Source organism: Spinacia oleracea, chromosome 2 (genome assembly GCF_020520425.1).
Source record: "Spinacia oleracea cultivar Varoflay chromosome 2, BTI_SOV_V1, whole genome shotgun sequence".
Lineage (NCBI taxonomy): Eukaryota > Viridiplantae > Streptophyta > Magnoliopsida > Caryophyllales > Amaranthaceae > Spinacia > Spinacia oleracea.
In genome coordinates, this window is record NC_079488.1 from 90,406,075 (window position 1) to 90,429,813 (window position 23,739).

Sequence of the window (23,739 nt, forward strand, 5' to 3'; positions counted from 1 at the left end):
CATCACCACCATGAGAAGGAGAGGGGAAAGTGGTGGAGCAATGGAGAGAGAAGTTATGTGAAATGAACCATTGCCCAAATGTTAACACAAACAACACCTTATATCAAAGGCATTTATTTTTCTTCCATCTATTTTATTTTGTTCAGTACTTTATCCCGTGCAAACCAAACGCCCTAAAAATACAGAAAAGAATGGGAAACGGAAAGGCTGGGCCCAGTCCCCAGAATCATTGAGAAACGAGCCTAATGAAATGAAATATGTGTAGCAAAAACACAACCTATTTGGCAACTCGTATTTTAAATTCAATTAATTAAGTAAACAAATAAATCAACCACCACTTTCTCCCTCCTCCTTTTCCCCCCTCTCTCTCCTACCCACTCACTCTGTCACTGTTCCCTTCCCACTCTCTTTCTCTCTCCTCCAAACCCCTTTTTCCCTTCTCCCCTCTACCCTTTTGCAGAAATGACTCATCACTCTTCAACAGACATCCATGGATGCTTTTTCTCTCTCCATTTTTAGGGTTCCTCCTCCTTCTTTCCCAAATGTCTCTTTTCATCCTTCAACTCAGAGTTCAACTTAGACAGACAAAGCCCACAAATCTTCACTCTTATTTTTCCAACAATTCTACTAATTTCTACCTCTAATTTCCTTTTTCTTTTTATTTTTAAATTTTATTTGGGTAGATCAGGAACACAGAGGGATAAATCTTGTAGTTTGATCTAGTTGAAGCTCTGTTTGTACTTAATAATTAGTACATTTTCGGAAATTAGTTTTAAAAAGTACAAATTTTGTTTGTAGTTTTTGGCTTTATCAGATTTTGAGTTTCAAAGGCAAAAAAAAAAACCCAGTTCGCCTCTCCCTCTCTCTCAAATTTGAGGAAGTGGAGTTAAGAGAGAGAGGAGAGAGAAAATGGCGATGGTTGCGCACAGAGAGAGTAGCAGTGGAAGCGGAGGTAGCAGCGGAATGAGCAAGCACTTGGCGGCGGCGGCAGCCGCGGCTTCATCCGCAGACGCCGGTAAGTACGTGAGATACACCGCTGAGCAGGTGGACGCTCTAGAACGAGTTTACGCTGAGTGCCCGAAACCGAGCTCGTTACGCCGGCAGCAGTTGATTCGGGAGTGTCCTATTCTCTCTCACATCGAGCCTAAACAGATCAAAGTTTGGTTCCAAAATCGAAGGTAAATTTTTAATAGCTATAGTTTTGTTAACTGGGTTTGCTGAATTCAAGAAGTTTTACATCGTTTTGATGGCGAATTTCGGTGTTTTTAGGTGTAGGGAAAAACAAAGGAAAGAGTCATCGAGGTTGCAGACAGTGAATAGAAAATTATCAGCAATGAATAAATTGTTGATGGAAGAGAATGATCGGTTGCAGAAGCAGGTTTCTCATTTGGTTTGTGAAAATGGGTTTATGCGGCAACAACTTCATACTGTATGTTTTTGTTTCTTGTTTAAATTTAATTAATTAATTGGTTATAAATGCTGTTATTTGGATCTTGTTTCCATTATTGTCTAGATCAGGTATATTGTTGTAGTTTATCTGGACCGAAATTGTTTTTCAAGCTTGGGATTTTGACAAAATATTTCTGTTTTGCATTAACTATATTGGGATGTTTTTAAGTTTTATTACATTTTTCTTGGTGGTCCTCCTTTTTCAAGTGACCGAAAATGTTGAACTATTAAAAGTTTCAAAATTGTGAATTTGTTACTTGCTTTCAATTTATGCATTGTTGTTATGGTCTACTAGATATTCAATGTGGGGTTATGGTACACTTGTTTCCCTTTATGCCATTATTCTAGCACATTCCTGTCACACTACTTGGATGTAATTATGTAAATATCAATTGGGTAAAGTAGATTAGTTATGCTATGTTTGAAGATGTTCAGGGTGCAAGGATAATTCAGTTGAAATTTGTTAATTTTTTGTAAGTACTTAAGATTTTTGTAGAAGAATTTGATGGATGTAATGATACTTTCTTACAGCCACCAACTGCGGCCACTGATGGAAGCTGTGAGTCTGTGGTCACCACTACTCAGCATACTCTTGGAGACACCAATAACCCTGCTGGGTAAGGATTCAAGTGTACTTTCTTGTCCAATTCTATGCCGTAGTGGGTGATATGTTTCATTGCTTATGATCCATATCACTTTATTTTGTGTTTGTTGACAGACTCCTGTCTATCGCGGAGGAGACATTGGCAGAGTTCCTTTCCAAGGCAACTGGAACTGCTGTTGATTGGGTTCAGATGCCTGGGATGAAGGTTTTGAAATTATGCTTGTAACTAGGAATTCAATTGATGACTAAGCCCCTGACCGCTTTCCTTTAAGACATTCCAATCTAAGCAGTTTCCTTGCTAAATGTTGCAGCCTGGTCCGGATTCGGTTGGGATCTTTGCCATTTCACATCGTTGCAATGGAGTGGCAGCTCGAGCCTGCGGTCTTGTTAGTTTAGAGCCCTCCAAGGTAAGTTGATTGTGAAGCACATTTGATATGATGATATCTATTTGACGTTCCCTTAATATTCGTGGGGTGTCAGCAACATATCAGAGAGTATTACAATGTTTAAACCATTTGCCAGATCGCAGAGATCCTTAAAGATCGTCCATCATGGTTCCGGGACTGCCGGAGCCTTGAAGTATTCACTATGTTTCCTGCTGGAAATGGAGGCACAATTGAACTTATTTATACACAGGTTTTATGGGAGTACTACTTGATTCTTTTTTATCTGTCTACTTTTAGATGTTTATTTCCTCATGGATTGCTAAACTTGGTTCCTCCAGATATATGCCCCAACAACTTTGGCCCCTGCACGGGATTTTTGGACTCTGCGATATACCACAACTTTAGAAAATGGCAGTATCGTGGTATGGTGTCGTTGCCAATGGGTTTATATACTTCGTAGTTTATTGTTATAAACCAGGAGGACTGTAGCTGATGCTGTTTCCTTGTGAATGCATTAAAGGTTTGTGAGAGATCTCTATCCGGTTCTGGACCAAACACTGCTGCTCCTCAGTTTATAAGAGCTGATATGCTTCCAAGTGGCTATCTCATTAGGCCGTGTGACGGCGGAGGTTCGATTATCCATATAGTAGATCACCTTAACCTTGAGGTTTGTTGTGCTTGTTTGCCATTCAGTGTTCGAAATATTTTCTACTACTATGACAAAAGCTTTACAGAATGAATTTTGTAGGCTTGGAGTGTGCCAGAGGTGCTGCGGCCATTATATCAGTCATCAAAAGTAGTGGCACAGAAAATGACAATTGCAGTAAGTTTGTTTCTACAGCTAATTTAGTCATTAATTTTTAGTGGCATAGAATTACTGTTCTTGATACAGCTGTTTTGGGGTATGAGGCATGTTTTTTTTTTATAATGGAGAGTAACAGGGCAAATTTCCCTGTGGTACGAAGTAATACTTCATTACTTAAATGTTACGAACCACAAAGGGACTAGTGACATGTTATTGATGGCATCAAAGGAGCCCAATAAAAAAATAAGTTAAAGTATCACGCTATGTCCTAAGTTAACCAACTTTTCCTTATTGACTTAGGCTTTACGCTACATCCGACAAATTGCACAAGAGACAAGTGGGGAGGTGGTATATAGCCTGGGTAGGCAACCAGCGGTTTTACGCACGTTTAGTCAGAGATTGAGCAGGTATTTCTGTAGCTCTAAGATAACCATGTTGTCTGTTGTGGTGGCTTTTCTATGTAAATACTTGGTTCTTCAAGTGCACAAGTGAAAGTGATGGCCACATTTATGCGCTTTGGTTCCTCTGTTTATTATTTCCAAAATCCTTCTCTATTTTTTTTTAACTTCTGTTTATTATTCTGCTCCAGAGGTTTTAATGATGCTATTAATGGATTCCCTGATGATGGTTGGACATTGTTGACTTGTGATGGTGCTGAAGATGTCATAATTTCCTGTAATTCAGCGAAGAATTTCATGGCAACTTTGAATGCTGCCAGTTCACTTCCTATGGTTGGTGGTGTCCTGTGTGCAAAGGCATCTATGCTACTCCAGGTAAGTCCGCGAGATTCTATTCTACAAACTGTGATTCTGTTTGCTGGTTGTGTTGTTCTGTTTCTTTGCTGTTGATCTGGTTATTGTAATGATACTGTAATTTGATTGCTTGAATTCTTCTTTATACGGCTTCGCACCTTTTTGTTGGAATTACACGGTTTTCCATTAAGACAAAGTTTATCTTTACTATGGATAATAAGTTCCTATTCTGTTCTTCCTACTCAAAGCTTTTGGTTAAGGTGGGGTTGGGAGATTGTAAGTCATATTTAGATCTATGCTTCACAAATTGTTAATGTCATATGCCCACTTTAGAAAGCTACAAAAACGCCATAGCTATCTAGAAGTGGGCAGGCTTGATTTGTTTTGGGCCTTTTGATATATTATCTTTGAATCTTTCTGGTTTAGGAGTTAATGAATTTTCGTTTTACGAACCATCTCTGTGCAGAATGTACCTCCTGCAGTGCTAGTTCGATTTTTGAGGGAGCATCGGTCGGAGTGGGCTGATTTTAGTGTTGACGCTTATTCTGCAGCAGCTTTGAAGTCAAATGCATATGCATTTCCAGGAATGAGGGCCACAAGATTTACTGGAAGTCAATTTATCATGCCTCTTGGGCACACAATTGAGAATGAAGAAGTATGGTTATTTTATTTTGTATTTTCTGTTTTTTTTTCCCTTAATCATGTTTGGCATGCTGCTTTAATACATGAGCACCGCAGGAATTTTGATATCTTTTATCATTTGATTGAGTGTCAACTGTCAACAAGTGCATAAGTTGGACTTTTTTTTGGAAGTGTGGCTGGTTTTTTTTTTTTTTTGAGTTGGAACTTTTCTGTCAGTTAATCATGGTCATGGATGCACTATGCACATCTTGTTTACGGTTAAAATCTTTTAGGAAACACATTTTACTTAGAGGTGGTGAATCTGTTGGTGTTGTAATGCGGAGTAGTATTGCTACAGAAATTTGCATGTCAGCCTTAGTTTTAAAAAGCGCGAAGCGCACTGAAACAAAAGGGCCCTGGAGCTTAAGCGCAAAGCGAAAGCGCATGCTTTTCGTAGGCGAAGCGCACCCGGAAAGAAATAATAAAATTTCAAAAGTTCAGAAAATATGGAAAGAAAAGATGAAAAAAAAAATTAAAACGATGAAAGAAAAATTCAGAATCCGACTAGAGAAATCCGACGAGAAGGCTAGAGAAATCCGGTTGCGGGAGAAAATTGCACTAGGGTTTTCAAAAACTTCCCAAATATTCGCTTTTTAAAAAAAAGAAATCACGTGATACTTTAAAAAAGAAGATTAGAGTCACAGGGCTTTATTTTTTGTAAAAAAGAAGGGCCTGATGTGCCCATGATGTGCCACAGGAAGCGCAAAAGCGCTAAGAAGCGCAAAAGCACCGAAGCGCTAGGAAGCTCGCGCTTCTTGTATGTCGCTAGGCTTCAGCTGGCAGAAGCGTTTTCCTGTGAGCTTCTGAGCTTCCGAGCTTTAAGCGCAAAAAAGCGCGCTTTTTAAAACTAAGATGTCAGCAGATAATTGTCCACTATTTCCTTATCCTAATTTGCTTGGTTAAGTCATTCTATCTAATGTATGCATGACAGATGCTTGAGGTGATTCGTTTGGAGGGCCATTCTCTTTCTCCAGAAGATGCTTATATCTCTAGAGATATCCATCTGTTACAGGTATCTTTCAGAATCTCAGCAGCATATGGCTTTCACTACTTTGTTAGGTCTTCCTAAGTTATAATTTTGGCAATGATTATCCGATTATTCTACTGTTATGCTACCTTAAATGTGTATTTCTTCATCCCAGCTTCCTTAACCATGTTTCGCTTCAAGAATCCCCATCACTAGACATCATCAACATCCTTGTTTTTGCTAAACCTTTAAAATTTTAAGCTATCAGTTATAATTGTAAAAAGTAAAGGCCAATTTGAGCCTTTGATGAAGTAGGCTGCCGTCACCCTTTCATGTTTGAATGACTGGAGTTTGGTATGCCAAAGTAATTGAAACCATTGAGACGTTCAATTGCTCGGAAATTTGTTTTCCTATCTAAGTTTATCAATTTGTCACTGAATGATTCAAAGTTTTTCATTTTGGTTATCTTGTGGCATGGTTTATGAAGACACGACTTTGTTCTACTGTTTAATCTGGCACAAGCTACTTCCGTTTTTTCCAACTCTTGAACAGAGTTCTGTTTGTATCCTGATTTTTTTATGAAGAATTCCTTAGTCTACTTTTGTAATATTGGCTTCATGCTTTAATAATCTGGCGTGGAGTGGATTTAACAACCTCTCTCCCTGCTTTGTACTGCTCTTACTTCATGTTTTAGTGTTCATTGACTTCATTCCTCCATTTGTTGCTCAAATCATTGTATTAATTGCTTACTTTGGTAGCAGATATGCAGTGGAATAGATGAGAATGCGGTAGGAGCCTGCTCTGAACTTGTTTTTGCGCCAATTGATGAAATGTTTCCAGATGATGCTCCCTTGGTTCCATCTGGATTCCGAATTATTCCCTTGGATTCAAAACCAGTAAGTTTAACATTTCTAGCTGCAACAGACATTGCCTCTGCAGTGCTTGCTGAAATAAACTGTCCTGAACACTTGAGCTATTTCTTCTCAGAGGCTAAGTTGTAGAGCTTTGTATTTAAGGCTAGGTGTTAGCATTTCAATGTCTTTTCCCACAAAGCCTAACATTTGATAACTTTCATAATATTGATTATCTAATTTTGTGCCTGGCTTAATTTCTTTTACTATCTACTTGAGATAGCCGGTTGTGTGTAGCTTGTACAGAGAGCTATAAAGAAGTGAACCTCTTTTGCGTTCATCATGGCCATTGTAAATCCAAATTTGGTTTTTGAAAACTTTGTTCTGTGCTTCAAATATATCCACCCCCCACCACCCCTTCTCAATTTAACAACCCCCCCCCCCCCCCCAGCTGTTATTTAACAGGAATTGTCATCAATATCATGAAATACTCATGGATTTTCTGTTTCTGTATTTGACGCATAGGAAACTGCAACAAATCGGACGCTTGACCTGACTTCAAGTCTTGAAGTGGGTCCATCAACCAACCATGGAGCTGCTGATGCAACTTCTGGCAACACCCGTTCTGTGTTGACCATTGCCTTCCAGTTCCCATTTGAGATTAGCCTGCAAGAAAATGTTGCGACAATGGCACGCCAATATGTTCGTACTGTGATATCTTCAGTGCAAAGGGTTGCCACGGCAATATCTCCTTCGGGATTAAGTCCTACAGTGGGCCCAAGATTATCTCCAGGTTCTCCAGAGGCACTTACCCTGGCCCATTGGATATGTCGAAGTTATAGGTATGTCAATTTCAGTATCCTGTGGCTAGTTAGGAAAGATCCTTCAAGGCAATAAAAGAACGATGTATATCATCCTGTGACCGTCTTCTCTGCAGTTACCATATGGGAACTGAACTGCTTAGGACTTCTTCTGCCAGTGATGACACAGTGTTGAAGCATCTCTGGCATCACCAGGATGCTATTGTTTGCTGCTCATTGAAGGTATGGTGATTACGCCATTAAATTATTGTTTTCTTTTAATCCATATTTTCTCTATAAGAATGCATGTTTTGCCAAGTATGGCGTTACTCACTTTTCAGTGCTGGATTTCCTGATCATTATGGCAGTTGATTCAATTCGAAAAATGTTGTTGACTCTAGTTAAACCTAGATTAACCGTGTTATCAGGGGTTGTTCACGATTTAATTTAATTTATTAGAACATCTGTCCAGCAGGTTTTTACTTCTAAGGAATCATGTTTCAGAAATGTAATCCCATTGTTATCTACTTTGCAGTCTCTTCCAGTTCTCATCTTCGCAAACCAAGCAGGACTTGATATGCTGGAGACAACTTTAGTGGCACTTCAAGATGTGACCTTAGATAAAATATTTGATGAATCAGGGCGAAAATCATTATGCTCTGACTTTCCAAAAATAATGCAACTGGTATGCTGCTGAACTTCACTTTCCCGTTATGTAAATTATTTTCGGTTTCCATATATGGACTCTTAAAATTGCGATTTCTCTCAGGGTTATGCTTACTTGCCTGCTGGAGTATGCACGTCGACCATGGGCCGTCATGTTTCGTATGACCAGGCAATTGCATGGAAAGTCTTTGCTGCAGATGAGACTACAGTCCATTGTCTTGCCTTCACTTTTGTGAATTGGTCTTTTGTGTGAAACATAATTAGGTAAAAGTTTAATTTAATCCATCCTGTCCTAAATTGTTTTGTTTCTTTCAGACAAAAAGAGGAAGGATGTTTGATCAGTAAAGAAAGGCAGGACAGTCGATATGTAGAGATCGAAATTTTTTGTAATATTTATCACAGACAAGACTTGCATTATATTAAATTTAATTGCAAAATTCCATCATAATTTCAATATGTCATTGAGAAGTTTACTGCCAAATTCAAGCAGATGCAGAGGATGGATGGATCCATTGACAGTCACACATCTTGAGCTTGTCAATGGTTGGAAATCTGCCCACTTTGTAGGTGGATGAAGCTTATCCACTTGATTGATATGGTATCTATCCAATATTTAGTGGAGATTGCACCCATATTTAATGTTATACTAATAGGGTGATGATAAAGGTCGCAAGTTGCGACAACATTTAGTTGTCGCAATCTTAAGTGTCGGAATTTAATTGGTACACATAGACGCCACGTAGGGTATGCGTCATCAGATTATTTTTACTATGAAAATATGTAAATAAGGTATTCGAGATAAAAAAGGAAACAAATTAGAATATTAAGATTTCCCTACTTTTTTTTGAAACATGTATAATAGGTTAAAAAAGTTAAATATTTTAGTTTCCAATTTAAATCATGACACATAAGCATGCCATGTCATAATTGTGACACGGCTTAAAGGTCGCATGTTGCGACCTTTATCATTTTCGATATTAATATTCAGTGTAGCAAAAGTAGCTCATTTTTTTTGGATGTGTACTCTAGTTGACTTTTTTGCGGTCTTCGAGATATAACTTTGACCAATCATTTTCATATCGGCATAGTTTAAGTAATGAAAGTATTTTGAAAGTAAAATCTTTACAATTCTAATCAGTATATTGTTTTGAGAAATTGACGGTGTAAATTTTTGTTGTTACTGTATAGAGGACAAGGTATGCCAAAATCATTTCCTTGATCGAAAAGAAAGTAGGTGTTTGTATAGTAGCCCATTAAATACCAATTGTCCGTTGGTTTAGTGGTGATTGGGGCTGAACTCGGTAGGGAAGACTCGTGTTCGATACCCCGCAACAACAATTGGAAGAGAAATAAAACCTATTCACCTAGAACTCGTCCCGAATCCGGATTCACCCTAAGAGTGTACCCAACCATTGGTCATGGCTTGGTCATGAGGAGAGAGAGATCATTGAAAACAATAAATAAATATGAGAGATAAGAACTAAGAAGTAGGGAAGAGAGAGAAGCATGTTTTGGTCATGCCCATGACCAAAACAAATTCTTGGGCATAGAATATGGTGAGGAACTGAGGACAAGTGTAAATAATATTGTTTACGGAGTATTTTTTATTCTTTATTTTGGTATGGGTAGGATAAAAGTAGAAAAGAGAAAAAGATGACAAAACTTAATTGGTCATCTATTGGGGGTTAGTGATCATGAATCATGATTGAGCATGAAAGTTGGTCATGAGTAAAATATAAGAGAGAAAATTTTTATTTTATTTGATGACCAACTCTTTTTTGTCAACCACTGGTTTTACTCTAAGTATGAACCAGGTGCTAACACCAAAAACAGTAGCCCATTAAATGTTTCGGGATGCGTGCAAATACAGATTGCAGCTCTGAACGACTAGTCAATCCTAACAATAAGTGTGTATTATACAGTAGCATGCAGTGAAAATAAAGAGTGCTGGCAATACACTCAACGACTTGCTTGTTTTGGGCATCACAAGCACAACAAATAAAAACATGTTGGTCGTTTCTTGTGTAATTGTATACATCCACAACTCCACAAGTGTTATGCTCCATTTTACATATTCAAAGGGTGAAACACCTAACTTGCTGTTTTGGGTTGCTTGCATTTATTCATCAATGGTACCTTCCATTTAAGGGTCACTTTTACATTTATGTGGGATTTCGTATCAGATTTATAGAAGCATCCTTGGGGTCTTAACCTTTTCTTTTGTGGATCTATGTTAGTAGTCAGAAACTATTATCGGTAGACTTAATAATATAACCACAATAAATACATAATACAATTCTCTTAAAATATAGGTTGTTTCAATAAAATATTACTCCTATGTAACCATTCTATAATGGTTGGTAAGTATATGTACTTAAAATTTTAGTGTTGGACCTTATATCTTAATTACGTATACCTCTCAAAAATTATTTTGTTAGGAAACTAGTGGTTATATCCATAAACACATCAATTGGAATTAGCAAAAATCTTTCACGGAATCTTTTAAATGGAAACGTTGTTCATATAATGCCAAAATATGGTTTAAACCAATATGAAAAGATGTCCAACGTAAAAATATCAATTTTGTGACATTTTTTTAATCAATAGTGGTGCTTATTAGTTCTAACTTTATTAGGACGGAAAATTAAATAATGTATTATTCGGGAAATAAATTTTGACTAAAAAATTAGATTGCATGTTACCTGATTTTAGAAGTAAACCGCATGTTTTATAACAATATTTAAAAAAAAGGCTAAAGTTTATTAGGGTATAAGTTAAACTTGCGATGATATTCCACATAAAGTTTGACAGTGACATAAACCTTATGGGGTAGATTATTGCACCCTCAAGTATTCTTCGGTTGATTATATTTTAACTTTGTTGTAAAATTGATTGAAAAATGATAAAGTATATCAAATTGAATGTATTGTTGTTATTATAATGATTTAGCAAGATTTTACTTTTATAGTTATCCCATGCATTAGCACAACCCCATACTAGTAGACTTTTATTTCAAAATTACCCACTTAATGGTAAACCTTTAAAGTTACCACCACTTAATGGTAACGGTTAAATTTTCCCTTTGTTGGGCCCATCTTTTCGTTTTCCGTTTGTTTCCCTTTTTTTTCACGACTTCCTCTTCTTTATAATAGATAATCCCCCCATTATGTCGCATATTACACTCTCCATAAGTTTTCTTTACTAACTACGCCATCCAGAGGGGAGATAGATTTTAGGAGAGCAAATGTATAATTTTCCTTTTACAAAAAACGATTAGTGGAGAGCAAATGTATAATTTTCCTTTTACAAAAAACGATTAGTGGCCATTTCATTCAATCAAAGATTTACCCGCTAAGACTAGTGGAAGTACATTCGGGGGCACTCCTCCAACCATACTAAGTCCTCTTCAAAGTTTAGAGGCATTAGCCATAATATGTGCCACCTTAATACAAGGTATTTTGTTAAGGATAGATAATGTAGTTGTAATATGTTAAGGATATATTTGATTTGTCTCATATTTGTGGGCGCCTCTATTTATATTACAAATTAGATATCTTGATAGAAATTTGAGGACGCACGCGGAAGTTTTGATGGACCTTAGTTATATAACAAAATTGCATTGATAAAATTGTACAACAATTTTTACGAGAGCTCATGTCTCTCACTTATCTCTTTGGTAGAACCCTTGTTTCTACCCCTCACTCATATTTTTGTTGTGGGAGCTCTCTTGATGGGCTCACCCCTCAACTCATGCACATACAACGTATTTATAGTTGTACATAATTCTCTAGAATTTTTTACCTCTAAATTTTTCTAAACACTTATCTAGATATTTCTTAGGTAAATTCTAGATATTATTTTATCTAGGTTTTTCCACACACTTTACTACTAGATTTTTGTGGGGTACATTCTAGATTTAGATTTTTCTAGATTAACATTTTAACACTCCCCCTTAATCTTGAAAAATCTTGTACTCTAAAATGTTTCATGTTTCGGAAATCTCGTTGATGCACTTGTCACCAACCACCAAACGATATGAACGCTTGAGTTCCAATGTTGGCACCCGTGTTACCAACCTCCATCTTCTCGATACATTTTTATCATCTTCTCGTTGGTATCCATGTTACCAACTATCCCACTGATGCACATGTCACCAGTCATCTGCTGAAATGTTTCTTCAAGTTTTATTTTGTTATTGGTGCTCATGTCACCAATCATCCCGCTAATGCTCTTGACATTAACAAACTTCAAAATTTTCTTTTACATTTTCTCCATGTCATTTGTTTCTCCAAATTTTTCTTTTGTTGTGGTGCTCATGTCACCACCATCACTGCTAATGCTCATGTCATTAGCAAACTCCAAAATTCTCTTTGTGATTTTTTTTCAAAAGCTTTTGTGTAAGACCGTCTAACGGTTAGACCATTTTTTTTGGTACTAACTAAAATAGTGTAAAACATAACTAAAAGTAATAAAATCATAACTAATTGAATAACAAAATAGTTAAGGTATAAAGACAAATAGTTAAATTTAGGAGTCGAATAGTTATTATTTTTTAACAAACTTATTATTAACTAAAACTCATTAAATTTTTACTAATTGATCTCATTGCTTAACTAATCAGTTTCATTGTTTAACTAATTGGTTCAGTGTTTAACTAGTCGGTTTTATTTGGTGACAACAAAGTGGTCTAACCGTTAGACGGTCTTTCCTAAAAGTTTGTATTTTTTTTCTTTCCTTTTTATTTTCACCAATCTACCCTACTAATGCCCTTGTCATTAGCATCCTTCAAATAATTTCTTCTTCAAAACATATTCTATTCTTCATCTTTTTTCATCCTTTCTCATTTTTATCATCAACTTTATTTTTCTCCATTTTCCTCCATAAATTTTTTCTTCTAGTTTAATTTTCCCATATTTGTTATTCTTTAAAAAAATTTAGATTTAGAACTTACCTCTTTTCTCTTCCATATTTTATTCAAATTTTGTAACCCTTAATGTCTTGGGTCTTCGGTCTTCAATTTTGTCGTAATCACTTTTCCGGCTCTGTTACCATGATAGAAATTTGAGGACGCACGCGGAAGTTTTGATGGACCTCAATTATATAAAAAAATTGCATTGATAAAATTGTACAACAATTTTTGCGAGAGCTCATATCTTTCACTTATCTCTTTGGTAGAACCCTTGTTTCTACCCATTACTCTTTTTTTTTTTTTTTTTTGTGGGAGCTCTCTTGATGGGCTCACCCCTCAACTCATGCACATACAACATATTTATAGTTGTACATAATTCTCTAGAATTTTCTACCTCTAGATTTTTCTAAACACTTATCTAGATATTTCTTAGGTAAATTCTAGATATTATTTTATCTAGATTTTTTCACACACTTTACTACTAGATTTTTGTGGGGAACATTATAGATTTAGATTTTTCTAGATTAACATTTTAACATATCTACACTTCGTAGCATTCTTAAGTCCTATAGACTTCTATCTCATATCATATAATATAACTCTATCTCATACGATGTTCAATCCTCTAGGATAACTACGTTATCCTTAACACATTTTTTTTAAAACCAAAATCACAAAAATTAAGTTGTCTACCAAACAAAATAATGTCATTAACTAATACTTGAGTAGATGATCGTTCTTTCATATTGGAGTTGAGGAGAGGAACCAATCGTAAGTACATCTCCCACCTCATCTCTAACCACCATTCCAAGTCCAACCTTTCCTTCCTTAGTGAATGTTGCGTTACTGTTTACTTTCACTCGTCCCATACAAGGGGACCGCCATTGTTGTAGCTCCGTCGGATTGAAGAGGTCGACATTGGTGTTGGTCAATTAGACTAGTATCCCTTTTCCTTGCAACTTCATGCTCGCAAAACAGTCTCAACATTCTCGCAAGTCGCTTAGGTCAAGGATGGATCGGTCTTTTTCTTCTCAACCACCCATAGTTTCAAGTTCCAAAATGTGTAATATAATGTTAGGAATCTAATAAACAATGCGGAAACATTTACCAAAACCAAGATCACATGTAAAAGTATGGATTAAACATAACATACATTCATAGAGTGTACTCCCACTTGCCTCACAAATACGATCAAGAACTTAACGTATAGTTCCTCTACAATCGTCCATCGACACGTTCTAATCCGCCTAGATTGCGTTAGCTTAGAATTTTCTTAAGATATTTTGGCTATGTGAAATCTCACTTGGAGGTACACTCGCAATTAGGGTTTCTTGTGTGTTGTGTGTATCGTCGCACTATGGAAAACAACATAGGGTTAATCTAATAAACCCTTGAAGAACAAGCAAGGTGACTGACCAAGGCTCAAAAGCCTTTGGCCGGCCAAAACATGCATTGCAACCCCGAAACACTCAAGGGTGTTGTGCGCGCTGCGCCTCACAACACATGGGCCTTGCTTGGCCAGCGCTGTTCCTCTCGCGTGCGTGCACGCTACAGCAGGGCCATGGGCCGCGTGCTGTTGTGCGTGAATGTGCACATTTCTACGCCCACAGGCCTTGCGCTTGGCTCGTGGGCTGAATTTCCTTCGTACGCATGCCTATGGCCTTGCGGCCAATATTAATTGTATAGAACTTTACGATCTAATGTCGTACAAAACGATTATTCGTGTGACCCAACCCATTATACACGCGATACGATGTACGATTATGATCTAACATTTTATCGCATAATAATGTTTTCCGAACTGAATTCCCGATAAGCCATTAAATGAATTTTTAGATTCATTTAAAATGGTGATATGTTATATGTCATTGGTGTGACCTTGTAGGTTCATTCAAGAGTAAGTTGTGAGCCTAATAAGTATTAGATCTCAATCGGAACATCAAATTACATAGTTTATACGAGGGCGGCGTGCCCCATATCAGCTGTGTGAGAAAATGTTGATCAAGATGAGTAACGAGAAGTACAACAAGTTGACGAGCTTATTAAGAGTCGAGAGATGAGAGAGCTAGAGAGAGAAAGTGAGAGAGAGCCCCCCCCCTCCGCAACCGCCAGATCCACCAGGCAGCTCTACGGTTCGCCCACAGCGGTTCTCGACTTCGGTTACTCAACCCCAATCACCCCTCCAACAACCACCTCCGTCCAACCTTTCACCCAAACCAAAAATGTCGTATGCAGCCACCCTAAAAAACCAACCTGAGCCCTTCGCAATTTCGTTCTCCCATGCCTCCCTACTCCCAATTGTAGCCGCCAACCCACCCCCAAACTTCGACCCCTCTGTTGATGCTTTCATTAGCCTTGATTATGCAGAAGCTGAAACAATCTCGGTAAGATGGATTAACTCCCTAATTATCAAAGTGGTGGGAAAGTCGTTCTCGGTGGAGTTTCTCAAAAGTTCTCTGCAAAGAATATGGAAAATCAAGTCGCCAGTGCAACTAATTGCCCTGGGGAAGGGGTTATACAATGTCTCCTTGCCATCAGAGGAAGATAGGGAGAATGTATTATCGAATGGACCCTGGTTCATCACTAACTTCATGGTATTAGTGCAACCATGGACACCGGGTTTCAAGCCATCGCAAGATACAATCACTAAGATTCCGGTATAGATTACCCTCCCGGAGTTGCCCATTGAGTTCCATTCTGTATTAGTGTTACAAAAAATTGCAAGTCAAATTGGCACCTGCATAAAAACTGATAACAGAGCCATTGAGCAAAACAGAGTGCGCTTTGCAAGAATCCAAGTATTATTAGATTTGGCGTCGCCAAGGAAGGAAGCAGTATGGTTGGGGGCATTCAAACAAATGATCATCTACGATGAAACCCCGTTCTTTTGTGCTTTATGTCAATCCATTGGCCATGTAGTGGGCAGATGTCCATTAGAGACAGAACAGAGGAAAGAACAGCAGGGCGGCGCAAAGGAGAACCACGAGGAAACCCTAATCAGCGACAGCAACCAAAGGGATCAACAACCGTTGATGAAAGAAGGGAAGATTAATCCTAACCCATGGATCAATGTCTCCAACAAAAAGACAAGCTACAGGAAAAGTACAAGCAAAAGTAAGAGTACAACAAAAAGTTCAGAAAAAGGGGAAGGAAAAAACAAAAAAAGGCAAGGAAATTCGGCGCCTAATCAGAAGCAAGGTTTTCAAATGAAAAAGAAAGTGGGTCCAAGTGGGAAGCAACCTGTGCTGGTCAAGAAGGTGGTCCAAAACTTAGTGGCCCAAATTGAGAACAACACACAACTGGGGGCCCAAAACAAAGAAGGCAAAGCAGGCCAAAAGATCGGAAGAAACGGCAAGAAAGAGAAGAGTCTAGAAGAGACAACAACCAACCAAAAACCTAATCCTAATCCAACGGTGGATATTCAACCACCGAAAAGTCCACCAATCAATACCCCATCAGCCAAAACACCATCCACCTTTCCCATAACCAATTAAAACATTAATCAGGCAAAACCCTTCACTTTCCTCTCTCAACCCCCCACAGTTACAAAAGCCCACTCTCTCTCCTCCAATCTGAACACCAATCCATCTTCCATCTCTCTCCCTTCTTCACCCACTCACTCTCAAACTGAAAATGTCGATCGACTTGGATTCGAGCAATCTGGACTCCGACATGTTCGACTTCGGCGACGAGTCGTCGGAGGACAACGATTTCTCCAAACCACCTCCATACATAGCCAGATACTTCAAGAGTCACAAGACCCCAAATCCCAACTTCACCCTACCCTTTCAACCACTCCCTCTGGAATACCCAATCCCAGTTATGGAGGACACCGGCGATCACATTCCCAACCACTATGTCTGCAAAGAAGCACCGATCCCAACCTTCCCGGAGATTCATGTCAACGATATGAATTTTTATCTCAAAACCCCCTCCAAGTGGTTCATGGTCAGCGCGGCGAAGATAAGGTCTTTTGTACTCAACCCTCAAGTAGTGGAGACACCATACCAGGACATGTTCATGGCTCCAAAAAAAGGCGGTTCGATGTATCCTGTGCATCTCCCAGATTTGAACACAATGAAAGCCCTATGCCCGATCCTGGAGATGTTCGTCAGATGGTGGATGACAAGTGCAGAAGCAAAAATGGGACAGCTGATAATACCAATGGAACTGGAATTTATGCACGACCCTATACCGATCTTCCCTCAATTGCGAAAGACATGGCAATTGTCATCCAGATCCCCACTGAGAGGAACGGTTGGAGCCACGGCCAATGGCCTGATGGTCATATCAACAACAGAGAGCTTCCCTCAAGTAGAGATCAAGACATATCTAGTGAAGGAGATAGAGCAGGAAATTTGGGAAGCGGAGTTGGAATTTGTGGCAAGGAAGAAGGAGCTATGGAGCATGAGGAGCAGGGATTTCATCGACAAGATAGATCCACTGACTCAGAAGAAGTTTAAGGAGTTCTCCAGAACTCGCAACACACCTGATCCAATGATTATTGTTGCCTGAAATTGCAGGGGTATGGCTCGTCGAGGGTTCAGAACCAACCTCTACCACCTGTATACTGAGCCTCGTCCAGATATCATTATTCTGACTGAAACCAAAACCAGCCAAGCCCACACCAAACATATCCTCAAAACCATCCTCAGCTTTCAATCTAACCCCTTCGAGAACTATGTTATGGCGGAACCGTACGGGCTATTTGGAGGGATCGTAGTTATGTGGGACCCCCGAATCAATTTTAAATTGATTGGGTCAGACCAGCATGCTATTCATGGCATTATAGAGGTAAACACTAAACCTGAGTATCAATTCTTTTTGTCTGCTATATATGCTAGTACTAAATATAAGAGTAGACTGGAAACTTGGCATGATTTAATTGAGTTAGCTGCTCATATGAGTATACCATGGGTAGTAATGGGGGATTTTAATGAGGTCACGTCCCAATCGGAAAAATTAGGAGGTCGTCCAGTAAAAATGAAAAGGGTAGATAAATATATTGATGCTATGGATAGATGTGGTCTTATTGATGCTGGTTGTGTGGGAAGTAGATTTACTTGGTATAACAAAAGGAAAGAAAAGCCTATCTACCAAAGATTGGATAGAGCTTGGACCAATATGCATTGGCTTGACCGTTTCCCTACTACTACTGTTACTACTTAGCCAAGAGACTCTTCGGACCATAACCCAATTAAATTAATTGCTAACCCTGAAAGAATTGTTACTAAACCAACAGAAAGAGATTTTAAAATGGAACCACTGTGGTATTCTCAACCAGGTTTTGCAAAAATGGTAGATGATAACTGGAGTAATCTAAATGCTGAGTTTGTGGATAAACTGACTAATATGACAAAAATGATGACCTGTTGGGCAAAAGAAAACATTGGAAACTTTTTCAAAAACAAGAAAAATCTGTCTGCTAGAATATATGGCATCCAAAAAGCATTGGAAACTAGACCCCTCAACAAACACCTTCTTGACTTGAATGATGAGCTTTCAAAAGATCTAAATCTAATTCTTGAACAAGAAGAAAAATTTTGGATGACTAGAGCTAGAACTAATTGATTAGCCTGTGGGGATCAAAACACAAGTTTCTTCCATAAGTCAGTTACTGTTAGGAGGAGAAGAAATAGAATCACCACTCTTAATACTGAAGTGGGCCAGCAAGTGGAAGGAGAGGAATTAACCTTTCATATTGTCAATTATTTTAACACTCTTTTCACATCTGAACCAACTGTCCCTGTGTGTGCCAATCACCATTACATGTGTAGCATTAAAATAGACCAGCCCACAACTGTAGAAGAAGTAGGTAAAGCAGTGTTTGAGTTAGGACCTCTGAAAGCCCCAGGAAGAGATGGTCTCCATGCCCATGTGTACCAGCAACATTGGGGTGTCATGTGGAAAGACATACACAAATTTGTGGATGAAGTCGTCCAATTTAAAAAGTTCCCAGGGAAAGTTAATGAAACTGTTATTTGCATCATCCCTAAAACTGAGCACCCTGAAACCATTAAACAGTTCAGACCCATTAGCCTTTGCAATGCAAATTACAAGATTGTGTCCAAAGTGTTGGTAAATAGGATCAGGCCCCACCTAAGGAACTTGATATCCCCTAACCAAAACAGTTTCCTCCTTGGGAGGGGATGTGATGTCAACTACATAGCTGCCACTGAAGTTTTACACTCTATGAAAAACAGGAAAGGGAAAAAGGGGTGGTTTGCTTTGAAAATAGACTTAGAGAAGGCCTATGATAGATTGGATTGGAATTTCATTAGATTTTTCCTAGCTAGGAAAGGGTTTGATAGGAGTTCTTGTGACCTTATTATGAAATGTATAGCCTCCCCCCAAACTTCTGTCCTAGTGAATGGGAAATCATCCAATAGTTTTAAAACTTCTAGGGGAATTAGGTAAGGGGACCCTATATCCCCTTATATCTTCATCATATGTATGGAATACCTCACAGACCTTATCTATGAGGCTTCAGACAAAGGGGAGTGGAAACCCTTCTTTCTCAAAAGAGGAGGAATCCCAATCACACACCTTATGTTTGCAGATGATCTAATTCTATTTGGGGATACATCTAGGGAAACCTTACATAGCATGCAAAGGGTTTTGGACCAATTTTGGGAATGCTCAGGGCAGAAAATGAACAATTCAAAAAGTAAGCTATACTTTTCCTAACACACCCCTTGTGATCAAAAGGAACTATTCACTCTAGCACTACAAGTAGAGCAAAGCCCTGATCTTCGAACCTACTTAGGTTTTCCTCTCACTGATAAGAGACCAACCCAAACCCAACTAGCCTATATCTGCAGAAATATAAGAGGAAAGCTGAACTCTTGGAAAACCAAATCCTTGTCTAAAGCTGGTAGGTTAGTATTGATTAGATCCTCCCTATCTGCTATTGCTAGCTACTCCATGCAGGTGTTGTCCCTCCCTAAGAAAACTCTCCATGAGATTGACCAAACTTGTGCAAGATTTCTGTGGGGCAATGAATCAGAAAACAGGAAAGTCCACCTTGTTGCTTGGGATAAGGTGTGTAGTGCAAAAGAAGTAGGTGGATTAGAAATCAGATCTGCTTTAATCATGAACCAAGTAGCCATGACTAAACTCTATTGGAAAATGAATAGTGCTGACAACTTAGCCATCAACTTAGTGAGAGAAAAATATGTGTCCAATAGAGCCTTTCCTGCCTCCTTTAAGACTGGGTCTCATATATGGCAAAATGTGGGTAAAGGGTGGAATCTGTATAACCAACTCACTGGGTGGTGTATAGGAAATGGGGAACAGATTAATCTGTGGAATGATAACTGGACTGGGAAAGGATCTCTGAGATCAATCATTGTTGGACCCCTTAATAGAGGTGAGGAGGAATTAACTCTAGACTCAATCATCCAAAATGGCCAGTGGAAATTGAATGAACTAGCTGCTCAATTGCCCACTGATCTAGCTAATTGGATTCAGGCTATACCTCTTACTAGCTTTGGTTGTGACACCCCTTTTTGTACCTTATCCCAAGGCCTTCACTTTGACTCAAAAACAGCCTACAACCATATTTGGAAAAATCAATTTCCCAGATCAGTTCAGAACAAAAAATGGAATGCAATATGGAAAGCTAGATGTCCCCCAAAAATTAAAATGTTTATTTGACTTTGCATATGGGATAGGCTGCCCACTGCCTACCATTTAGCTAGCAGACAGATTATCCCCAATGCTCAATGTAAATTTGCCCTAATGCTCAAGAGGATCAAGAACATATTTTCTACAGCTGCCCTAGGGCAGTTGAGTTTTGGTCAAAAGTCAAGTTTATCCCCAAAGTTAGATGCACTAACTCAGATTTTCAAACTTGGTTCATGGAAAATGTTTTTGAAAGTAAAAATGTAGATGAGTTAGATATAGAACATGCAACTGTTTTTATCTTCTGTATTTGGAGAATGTGGTTGAGAAGAAACATGTGGGTTTTCCAAAAAGATCTAAGCCCATTGAATTCTGGGTCACTCAAACAATCTCTTTGACCAAAGAATTTGCCAAAACTGAAATACCCAAACCCACCCCCAATAGGCCAATGCATATTGTTCAAAGTCCTTCCCATGTAAGGTATCCACTACCTTTTGCTCTACCTCTTTGCTTGCTTCCTATGCAATTATCTGCAGGGATAAGAACAACATGTATATAGATGGAGTTGCTGGTACCACAACAACAGTGTCAGCTACAACGGCTGAAACACAAGCAATCTTGTTAGCTCTCTCTTGGGCTGCTGTCAATAAGTGGGAGGACACGGTGGTAATATCAGATTGTAAGGTGGCAGTTGATAGCATAGGCGAGGAAACAACTCCAACCACATGGCTTTCTAACATATATGGAAAATGCAGGGATGTCCTAAGAAGCCAAAGAAATCTGTTTTTGCAATCAAGAAGGCGAGAATTGATGAAGGAAGTGGACCATGTGGCAAGGAAGGCAAGGAGGCTGTTGAATCTGTCGCATTGAGGAGTTAGTCTACACCCTCCCCCTAACAAAGCTGATACTATTTCTGAAAACAATGATATCTCTTTTTTGGAAACATTACAATCTAATCCCGATTGCGCCATAGATGACTGTATTTTTGTGCCACATGAAGTGGATGGCTGTAATTTTTCTCCACCAAGAGTGGAAACTATTTGAAACTATGATGCCTTGTAATTTTTTGCTTAAGTAATGGATTAAGTAACTCTTTCTACCCAAAAAAAAAAAACCAAGATGAGTATGTTGTCTTCAAAATGATAATCCCTGTAATAAAAGCATAAATTCTTCATTTCCCTCAAACAAACAAAAAAATATCAGAAACTCTTCATAAAAATGGAGTTCTAATCACAATATACCACATTAAAATTACATCAAGTAAGGAAGATGATTTTTCAAAAAAAAAATTTAATCATCATCAAAATTAAGATGAAAAACAAAATTCAAAAAAACCATATCTGGGAATAAAAAATTCCCAAATTATTTCTGCTAATTCTCTACTAAAATTTACTAATATTAGTAATTGAAATCAATAATATCTTCAAATCCGCTTGTTATTTTCCGACTCCTCTCAAAAATAAAAATGCTAATCTTGAAACCCTGTCTTCTCCAAAATTGCATTCCTAACCTTATTTAGATCCCTCCCTGTCAGCGTCCTCCCACTTCCTTCATGCAATGACAACGACGCCATTTGCGGCCTCGCTAAATACTCATGCGGCGCCACCCACCCCTCGCCGTCGTCATCTCCGCCGTAACAATCATTGACTAAATCCTCGCCGAAACTCCACTTATGCGCCTTGTACTCCTCCCGGAGTATCTTCGACCAGTCTGGTATATTCACCGGCAAAGACGACGCGTCTCCTGCGCGCCTCCCCCTCGCTGGAGTCGGCGCGGTCATCGACTTCCTCGACGACTTGCTCCAACTCGGAGGCGAGTCGGACCGAGTCGACACGCCCCAAATGTCGGATTCATCGAACTCCAACTCCGTCGTAGCGGAGGTTTTCATCGACGGTGGTTGAATCAGATCATTGCTCAAGAATCGGTAGTTACTCTTTCTCCTCGCCATCATGGAACTCTTCGCACTAGCCATTTTTGTTTTCCAGATAATTTTTGCTTTGGTTATTATTGTTTTTTTAAAAAGTTTGAGAGAGAATGAAAAATGGAAGATTAACGATTGGGTAGTTGGAAATGGAGTTGGCAATTGATACTAGAAAGGAAATGCAAATTTATAATGCGGATTTACGGATAAGATTTCAATCCAATCAATTTTCTCTCTCTTTGAAAATGACAATTTACCCTTGCGTGTTTTTAAACAGTTGCCAAGTGTTGAAATAAGTAAAAAAGAAAATAATTTCTAAAGAGGAGTTGCCAAGTGTTGTACATTTATTTTTACTATTATCATGAAAATTGTTTTTGTTTTATTGGTAATTAATGGAAGAGTGTAATAATAATAAAATTGCAGGTTGATTCTAAGGAAGAGGACGTGTATGTTTTCACTTATTTTGGGATATTATGATGTATGATGAGTTTCACAATTTGACATGGATGGATTAGTGGATATAGATGAAGAGAGCGTTTACTATTTTCGCAATTGTCTTTTTAGTTTTGTTTAAGATTTCCTCTTACATAGGCACAGTAAATACTCCATCCGTTCCACATTAGTTGTTACACTTATCTTTGCACAAATTTTTACTCCCTCCATTCCTAAATGTTCTTCCCGTTTTTATTTCGGGCGTTTCTATATGTTCTTCCCATTTCTATTTTTGGACATGATTTTTTACCATAAATTTTCCCACTATCCCTTATTTAATTCATTCACATTTCCCTATTCTTTTATGATTTTTTATTACTTTATTAAAAATATCTTCTCTCTCCTTCATTTCTTTATTACTTTCCTTTTCTACTTTATTATTTTCTCTTACATTCAATCATTACTCTTACACTCAATCATTACAAGATTCAGTTTTCTTAATTCTCACACCATTTCTCAAATGGGAAGAACATAAAGGAACAAAGGGAGTAGATGATAAGTGGTTATTTGGTTATCAATTGTTATTTTATTGAAAAAATAGATATGATAGGAGTTAGTGGAGTAATTTTTTAACAAAAGGTCTTGCGCGTACAAGGTGTACAATAAATTTATTGTCACCAAGATAACTTTTACTCATTTTTTTGTAACTTTAATCTAGTTTTGATTAACTTTTATATTAGTAAAAAAAAATTGATAGATAAATATTTAAAGGGTTAAATGATTGATTTTATATATTATTAGTGATTTTGAAGAAATAAGTTTTATTAAAATGAAAAAAAATCACTTACAAATAGATAACTTTTACATATATAAGCTTAACTTTTAAGCATTTT

The 23,739-nt window shown here is 38.0% G+C and overlaps 2 protein-coding genes across 2 annotated transcripts; one reads left to right on the plus strand and one right to left on the minus strand.

Moving 5' to 3' along the window:
• Positions 1-318: 318 nt before the first annotated feature.
• On the plus strand, positions 319-8,409 carry LOC110797913 (homeobox-leucine zipper protein REVOLUTA). The gene is made up of 18 exons (XM_022003048.2): positions 319-1,178; positions 1,270-1,429; positions 1,981-2,066; positions 2,168-2,258; positions 2,365-2,460; positions 2,576-2,689; positions 2,778-2,861; positions 2,960-3,106; positions 3,188-3,262; positions 3,545-3,651; positions 3,834-4,017; positions 4,463-4,651; positions 5,609-5,689; positions 6,406-6,540; positions 7,021-7,337; positions 7,433-7,538; positions 7,831-7,980; positions 8,065-8,409. The coding sequence occupies exons 1-18, from the start codon at positions 910-912 to the stop codon at positions 8,212-8,214; spliced, it is 2,541 nt and encodes an 846-aa protein (XP_021858740.2). The 5' UTR covers positions 319-909; the 3' UTR covers positions 8,215-8,409.
• A 13,264-nt stretch (positions 8,410-21,673) lies between these two features.
• LOC110797899 (protein S40-4) lies at positions 21,674-22,606 on the minus strand. The gene has a single exon (XM_022003025.2). The coding sequence runs from the start codon at positions 22,463-22,465 to the stop codon at positions 21,962-21,964; it is 504 nt and encodes a 167-aa protein (XP_021858717.1). The 5' UTR covers positions 22,466-22,606; the 3' UTR covers positions 21,674-21,961.
• Positions 22,607-23,739: the final 1,133 nt, after the last annotated feature.

Bases quoted from the DNA above. Each gene is read 5' to 3' on its own strand.
- LOC110797913 (XM_022003048.2), top strand. From the start codon at position 910: ATGGCGATGGTTGCGCACAGAGAGAGTAGCAGTGGAAGCGGAGGTAGC. The intron at 3,652-3,833 runs GTATTTCTGTAG...ATTCTGCTCCAG, and splicing joins TTTAGTCAGAGATTGAGCAG to AGGTTTTAATGATGCTATTA. The intron at 7,338-7,432 runs GTATGTCAATTT...TCTTCTCTGCAG, and splicing joins TGGATATGTCGAAGTTATAG to TTACCATATGGGAACTGAAC.
- LOC110797899 (XM_022003025.2), bottom strand. From the start codon at position 22,465: ATGGCTAGTGCGAAGAGTTCCATGATGGCGAGGAGAAAGAGTAACTAC.